General features: G+C 37.0%; 1 protein-coding gene across 2 annotated transcripts in view; it reads right to left on the reverse strand.

Moving 5' to 3' along the window:
• Nucleotides 1-8,656, reverse strand: part of RALGPS1 (Ral GEF with PH domain and SH3 binding motif 1) — an 80,518-nt gene that overhangs the window by 31,973 nt on the left and 39,889 nt on the right. For both annotated transcript variants that reach the window (XM_088177475.1, XM_088177476.1), the window contains exon 11: nucleotides 606-743. In XM_088177475.1, coding sequence (XP_088033601.1) covers nucleotides 606-743 — 138 coding nt within the window. The remainder of the gene's footprint in view (nucleotides 1-605; nucleotides 744-8,656) is intronic.

Consider the following 8,656-nt stretch of genomic DNA (forward strand, 5'->3'; position numbering starts at 1 on the left):
ATTAAGACAACAAAACCATCAGCAAAAAAACCAGCCTCACTCGCAGGCTAGAACTGCAGAAATTATTTTTAGAGTAAAATCATTTTAGCAAGAAGAAACAACCCCTCATACATATGTGCAAAAGCTTAGCACAGTTGAACAACTGCTGTATAGACTGAGATATTTGTATTTCATTTTGTAAATACATCACCAGGACACTAAAAACAAAATGATTACCAAATGGAACAGATTCCACACTCTAGACATTGTATCTACTGCAAAGTAAAGGGAAAATATTAAGATAATTCTCTCTGATTGCCTTTGGTGAAAACAGTATATAAGCCAAATGCAATAGCTGCACTTGAAGGTATGTCATTTGTACCCCACTGGTAACAGTAAACTCCACACCACCTCTGTTACAGCTCTTACAATTTATAATACATGCTTCTCTGCCCTATTTACTGGTAAGATTGAAGCTACACCGAAGTGGAAGCTACATCACTTACTAGTGTTCAACTCTACCAACATTAACCTCTTGTGTTCCTTCAGGGCCAAAATCTGCTTCCACAATTTTGCACTAAAGAAATTTTAGTTAAGGCTTGATAGGCATAACAAAATTTACCAACCATAGTTGCAGGATACTTGCAGATCAGCTATTATTCGGAGAATATTGTTCATTTGATTGGATCTTTGTTCATTCTCCATTATGCTGTCTGAAGCAGGATATGCAGAATCAATGTAGATTAAATCCAAGAGATAAATTCCTGAAATGAACAATCAATCAACCAATTGATCTAGTATTTCAAACAGAAACAGCTGCATAATTTTTAATGAATATAGCCAGAAGCTGGTTACCCCCACTGTGGTTTGGGCCCATTAAACAAAGGAGAGATTGGGATTTGCATTCTGAAAAATTCCATAATTACTTCTTGAGTTCTATGACACCCCTTAAAAAGCTAGAATAGCTTTTTTGCACTTAGGCTACTGCCTACTATGAGCAATTTGCAGGACCACAAAAAGGACACTAAAAAAAGAGTGAGAGCTGCCCCAGGCAGTGGTGCTGACAGTGGGGGGACACAATGCTGCTGGCTCCCGTGGCCAGAGACCACTGCAATGCTTCCTTTGTCTGCCACCAGTGTGCAAGATCTCCATTAACTTTTCTGCCCCGAGATTTAGGAATACTTTATGGAAATCCCTTGCAAGACTTTTTCTCACTTAAGCTGAGCTCCTCACATATCTGTTTGTTCAGATCTCTGCCACCTTGACCAGTATGTTGCTCACTGGATCACACTGTGTTATGTCCAGCATTAGCCAGGCTGCAACATGTAATTTTTCTTTACACTGCTAAAGAAGGAATGAATGAAGAAATCATATGACCTGTCATTGAAAACTGAGGAGACAGACAAAGAGGCAGCAACAAGCCAGAACAAATTCAGTTTGTTATGAACTGTTAAATGCTTTTTTTGGAAACCATAAGGCCATAACTAAACTGTCTCTCCCCAGTAATCTGTGAATTTGGACTATGAAAGAACCATATAAGTTCATTAGACCCACTGACATGATAAATAGGAGAGTGCTCCAGTGACCAAAGGTAATTTAATAATCTCACCAAAAACGAAAGGGACATTTGGACCTTTTAAATGAGTGGAATAAAGCTGGATTAACAACTGAACAACATGCAAATCAAAGGGAATTTCCAGTCATGCAGGAGTTAAAACAAAAAAAAAAGATGCTTAGAAATCAGGTCAAGTTTTACAGTCTAGTTTAACTTTCTGCAATGACACAGATCAGTTCTTCAAAAATTTTCTTCCCATATTAAAAATCCTCTCTTGAAGAAGTAATATATCTCATAAATATGTACAGTTTAGTATAGTTTATAGCATATAGTTTATAAAGCAGAGCTTCATATGGCTCAGACTACCTTAACAGTTTTGTCTTAAGAGTCTCCCAAAAAGTACCTTCTAGAAACCATTTTCAACTTATCTTCATTTCTCTCTCTACACATTTTTACCTCTAGAAAGACAGAATGATGTATCATCAAAAGTTATTAATGTTTTGCGTGATTGCTTTATTTGCTCTCTTTTCTTAAAACAAAATGAAACAAAGAAACCTCTGTTACTGTAATTTATATTAGTAGTTATACTGCTGTTCTGGACCTACTCATTAAGTATGACGATGTGATTCTGCTTCTCTCAGCTACAGTAATTTCCCAAGCCAAAGGATGAGTGAGTTTAAAGGAAGAGGGAGTAATCGGGTTTGCTTTCCCAGATTATCAAAATATATACAAAAGCAGAGAGAAAAAAGTATGACGTTATGTGATTAGAAGACAATTTTCTACAAGTTTGTCAAGGGCAGCAATACCTGCTCTTTCTTTGTTCTTTTTCACTCTTGAGAAGATAAGCTATTAATCATACCAGTTTATTTTATCTCATACAAAATGTCATACTATCATACTAGAGAAGCATAAACAGCACTTTTGTCCTGCTTTGTTTCCACATCTCAGTCTTACTTAGATTTTAGAGGGGAAAAACAACCCCTATTATTATTTTCATCTTTTCTGAACTTTCTCTGAACAAAGGCTTCAACCACACTGGGAAACTGCTTTGGCTACACTCAAGAAATCCTAACACCTACACAAAGCCAGTACAGACCAGGCACCTTACACTTCAGAACGAGGGAAGAACTCCAATTTCCCTAGTTTTAGAGTGGCTTTGTACCAGTTTAGTGTTGAGCAAATCCTGAGTCCCCACGTTTCTGCAGTGGCCTGGAGATCCTACCTAGACGAGGCTCCCTACAGCAGCTCCTCACTGTCCCCTCTGGTCAACATCAAAACGCAGCTAAGAGTTACAGCTGTAAAAATTCGAATTGCTCGTGGCCTCCACACGGCAACTTGTGCCTTATGGCAGCCTGGGTCAAAGCCACTCTCCAGCTATTTTGAGCAAGTCTGCAGCTATTCTTATTGATATTAAAGGTTAAACACACTTCTACTCTGTAGCAGGGGTTGTAAGCATTTTTATCAGGACAAAGTATCTATTTTCCAGGACAACATACAGATGACGACCAACAAGGTATACAAGCACCAAGAAGGATGAAAGGGTGTTAGCCTAGGCCCTGTGAATTCCAAATATAAGTGTAAGGAAATAGGCTTTTGGTAGGCAGGAGGGTGCAGGAAGAAAAAAACCAAACTGATAGATGTCAAAAAAATTAAACTGAATGTAATACACTAGAATATAAAGGAACACATTTTTTGTAATTACACACCAAGCTACACCTTTCCCATATTGTTCCTCTCCCTTTCTTCTTTTAAAGAAAGAAGGATAATTAATTCGGGTTGTTGTTTTTTTTTTCATCTGGGCAGTGATTTTTTAAACTCTTCTATATATATGATGCGATAGTAGGTATAGATAATGATCAGTTTGTTTTGCACAGAGGAATGACAAAATTATTCCCTTCAGCAAAAGACTTCAAGATCTGTTTCTCAAAGGAAAGCCTCAGGGCTGCCTCATGCCAAAGCAAACATGCAGCACTAGCTTTTCGAATTTTGGCTCACATTTGTGCTACTGTGCACTGAAAAAAGCTAGGATGTGAGGCCATCGGGATATTTTCCAGAGGGTGAGCTCATGGGCAGCTTCTTCCACAGGCAAGTATCATTTTCCAGTGATACTCACTTTTCTCCACTGTCACCAGAACTAATTTTGCAGCTGGATATTGTATGCAGACAACAATGTTCATTAGTTTATGGTCCCATGGAAGTAACAACACATGCTAAGGAAAAGCACAGCCAAGTAACCCAGGACTTCCATTAATGAAAATCATTCTGTGTAAAGGGGATCAATTATTTTTAAGTTGGCAAAAGAAAACCAAACCTGCAACACCAAGCTTTTAAACTTCTACTGGAGAGATCAAACAAAGCAGTAATATTAGTAGCAGTTTAAAGACAGGAAAACATTAGTATAGCAAAAAAGTGAACTTCAAATGTAGCAGCCAATACCACCCGACTAGTGTATTTTGAGTGCTCCATCCACCAGACAACAATTTCCAAGAAAGTTTTACTGAAAAGATATTTATGGAGAACTGCAGTGTTCAGCAGGATGCAAACCTAAGTCTGTATACATACTTATGTCTCGATTTACAGTTAAGCTTCTTCTATTATTCTCTTTATTCAATACTCAAGGCTTCTGAGAAGGTAGCACTGAGGCAGATAATAAATAAGCATACTTTGGAGTTGATGGGTACTAACAAAGACGTCTTAGGAAAAATAATCCCAAGCCTTTGAAAACCAGTGGTTATTCAGCTCCACTCAGTTCTGAAGAACCTGAGCTGGAGCACGTAAGCTTTAAAATGTTCATGAACAACTGCAGTGTGCAGTTTGTTCCTCATTAAGAAAGACTGACATAACATGCTATAAAGACAAAACACCTTCAGTCCAGTAAATCACATGTACAAAGTTATACAAATGAGAAAAACTGGGCAGGTACTTTAAATAGCAGTAACAGAAACAAAGAGAAATCTGTTTTTAAAGGCATTTGCCTGCAAGTTAGAAAGCCTGGGTTCAAGTTTTCTGTTCTGTCATAGATTTCTTTGACCTGAGCAGCACTATTTATTCTTAACAATTCAGAATTTCAAATCTCTTTGTGGGTTTATGACAAGTTGCAGGCACGAGGTGTAATCCTAAACTTAGAGCACCCAAAATTGTTTCACAAATACACACTGTTGCAAAACTGATAATAAAAAAAATCTTTGCAGATAAAGACTGAAAACTTGCATCATTATCAACTGTGTATTTTTTACTTTTTTTTCTTTAAATGAATATTTTAAAATTCATAAAAAAGAATATAACAAATATATATTTTTTATAATGAATATAAAACTATACTGTAAAATAGGGCTAACAAACTAAAAATTAGGTGGTTAAACCACACCACTACTGCACACTTGATTTATATTTTCATGCATAGTGCTCTGTTAAGGGTCTGTGCAATTCCGCAAATGCAAGTAAGCTAGAAAACAACTACTGTATGATATTTTTGTCAGTCAGACATTCACTACTTTGCAACAAAAAATAATTAGCTGATAGAGAAGTATTTCACACCTAGCCTGGGGACTTCAATTTATTATTCTAAGGTAACATTTTGATCAAGTACTGTAATAAACTATCACATTTATTTGGTAAATTGCACTATTACTGTGAAACCACAAACACATGCTGTAAAAGGAGGTTAAAAGAAAAGCTTAATGTTTTAGCAAACAATTTAGTTCCCTACTTATAAACATGTACACTTCTAAAGATATTCACAGCCCTTGAATGCACATATGCTGCTGAGAAACACAGATGCCTGTGCATAGAGCATTCCTTCAGTACAGGAAGCAGGGTCTGCAGGACATGCAGTAACTGGCACACATAAAGGAAGAGAATCTACAGAAAATAATTATTTTCTATTTTTCCTCCTCACAAATTGAATAATGACACTGGTTGGATAGGAGAGCCAGAAGAGACAAGGATATGTTTCTAATTTGTAGTCAACTCTATTTATGAAAGCATTTTCCTACATACAGTAGTGTGGTTGTATCACACTAAACAAAGCAGAGGATAGAGGGACAGTAACTTATCAATTAACTATGTGGTAGAAAGTCCAAACTACTACAGTCAGCAGTTTGTAAAACCAAAGACACCATTGTTAGGAGATTAGCTCATAGGCAAAAAAGCCAACTTTTTTGGTTTTGTGGTATCGCTGGCTTCAGGAAGACTGGATATTTTCCATGGATTAAGGGCTGGAAAAAGTTTGTACAAAACCAAATGTATATACTGGTTAACCTTGGTAGGATTTGGAATACTCTAAAATAACCTGAAGACAAACCTTTGTGAAGGCAACACCGTGTGATTTGTAACATACAGAAATGTATGCATCATGAAATGTCTCAAGAGAGACTTTCCTCATTTATGAGATGGTCCCATGGATGGCCGTCAAGGTGATTACAGGATTGGATTGGAGGGCTTGTCATAGGAAAAAAGGCTAAAGGAATTGGGTTTGCTCAGCTTCAAGAAGTGAAGGGGCAGGAAGGGAATCTAACTGCTCTTCCAGTCACAGGGAAGATGGAAATACTCTTTCCAGAGTGATAGCAACAGGTCAAGAAGTGATGGGAAGGTGTTCTATCTGCATATAAGCAAATTTCTTCTCTGTGAATACACTTAAATATTGAAACAGGTTTCCCAGAGGAGGACGGCAATTTCCCTTACTCGAAACATTCAATACATGGCTTGACAGGACACTGGATAACCTAACTGATGGCCCTGCTGTCCACAGAAGGTAAACCAGATGATCTCCAAGGACCTCTTCAAACCACAACTCTACTGTTCTACAATAAGTTTGATAAATGTGCTACCTTATACCTGCATATCTATTATTGAAGGGGAGTTTGGAGTACAGCAGTTACACGGACTAATTTGCTGCAGCAGGAAGGCTCTGTATGTAGAAGCAGACAATGGACTCTGATTTTAACTGTGAATAAAGCAAGCACTTCAAGCAATCTTTTTTATCATGAGATATAAGCAAAATTTACCTTATAAAAATGTAGATCTAGAGAGGGCACCTTATTTCGGCTCAATCCACCTCAGCAACATCAACTAACAAAATTAAAATTTGATGTTGATCCCATGGTCTTTCCTGAGTAACCTCACCCTATTCAACCACCAGAATTAATCATCCCACATTTGCCACTGCCGCAATGAAGCCTAATACAGAAAAATAGATCAGTAAGTGCAGCAAAAGCCAAGCAACTTTCAAACTAAGATACCAGTTTGTGAAAGAAAATGTTACCAAGAACTCAAATGGAATTACATTCAATTACATTCAAGAAGTTGCAAATTGGCTCTGATTGGCGCAAATCATTTTGCTATTCACTGAAATAGGCTAAAAAATTCTGAAGCTGTCTGGAGCTTTCTACCAAAGCTTTCCCCCAAACAAATCAGATTTTCTCCAGAATACTGGAGAAAAATATTTTTTTTTATTTATCCCCAAAATCCAGCTATTTCCTAATACTTTTCCCATTAATCAGAAAAAACACAGAAGAAGAAATGCCTTAAAAGTGATGCATTTTAACATTTTTAAACATATGCTATCCAACGTCAGAAAGCAGAAAATGCTTCAAAAAAGACTATAGGAAAAAGGCAAAGGTACAATAGCTGTTTTCCAGATGTTGCTTCCTGTCAGCAGCAAGTGGTGCTTCGGGACTTCCTATGACAGATCTTATATAAACACTTTTGGGTTTAAGTCTGGGTGGTAATTTTTCTTTGTAATGTTTTTTCTTCGAATCCATCCATTTTTTCTTTTTCCTGCTATTATTACAAAAACACTTTTCCCTTTTTAACTTCTAGGTTTGAAAGATCTTGTGGCAAATAAATCCGGCAACTGAACTGCACCCTGTCTGGAAAAACAATCTGATTTCTCAAAGTTTACCTTTTTAAGACTGGCACATTCTTATCTCTTTCTGCTTACTTTGAATTTCTGACCACTGACTCAAAGATAATTTCTATGACCAGATGTTTTATAGTATTTTCACTCATTCTCAAAGCCAAGTCTTTCAAACCACTCCTTCCCAACTGCATTACCCTGCTGAAGACAACTGTCAGATGTCACAGCCAGAAAGAACTGGATGTTAGTACCTTTCTGGTAGTAGGATGTTTTACTCTCTAATCATAGACTTTAATGCAAGCTCAGTATTCTCAGTATGAAAGACAAATCAACTATGAAATCTTTTGCAAATGACATCATTCAGCCTAAAGCCCCTTAAAAAACCAATGAACTGCACTTCACAGTATTACAAACCCAAGAAAAAGGCACGCCCCTTTGGTCCAAGCAGAATGCCCACACAAAGGCAAATCCTATTTTCCTCTTCAATCCTTCCCAAAAAGCAAACACCTAATGTTATCCAAACTATTCAGTAATGCTACAAACACCTGGCACATCCAAATAAAAGCTTCCTGCCATCTATCAAGTTAGCACAACTTTTCTTTTTCACAAAACTGCAAGAGGTTGAAGAAATAAGCTTTGTCATATGCTATTTGGAACGACCCATGCACAAAAGCTTGCAGGAACAGGTTATTTAGACAGTTTTAAGAGACAAAAAAGCACTCCGTACCTAATCAAAAGGCTGGTCTGTGTAAAAATATGTTTCTTGTTCAGTAAAGAGGACAATCAAAGAAACAGAGCTTGGCTATTTTTGATTTTTCAAGTATTTTACTTATAACTTAAGTACCTGTAAGAGAATGCTAATGACTAAAGAATATAACACAAGAGGAATCTCTAGGCTCCTTCACTAAGTAAAAATTTTAGGCATTTAACTGCACTTATTTAAGTGCCCTAAAATCAATGGACCTGAACTGTATGTTAAAGAGCTTAAAAGTGGTTATGGATACCTTATAAATATGGGCCTAAATAAACAACCACATCCTCAGGAAATAATTTTTCTTCCAAGAACCTTGGTGCTGTGGGGCATAACTTCAAGTTAGAAACATGTATTTTCCTACAAAAGCAAAGAATCTAAAACTGTTCATTTTTAAACTAACACTAAATAGTCCACTCAAGTAGTAATCTAGCTGGAGAATCACCTATCTAGCGCTACAAGTAGTCAGGAACTGGAGAAACTGATCAGGAAACGACGACAGGAAACAATCACT

This window comes from Sturnus vulgaris, chromosome 22 (genome assembly GCF_052056855.1).
Source record: "Sturnus vulgaris isolate bStuVul1 chromosome 22, bStuVul1.hap1, whole genome shotgun sequence".
Lineage (NCBI taxonomy): Eukaryota > Metazoa > Chordata > Aves > Passeriformes > Sturnidae > Sturnus > Sturnus vulgaris.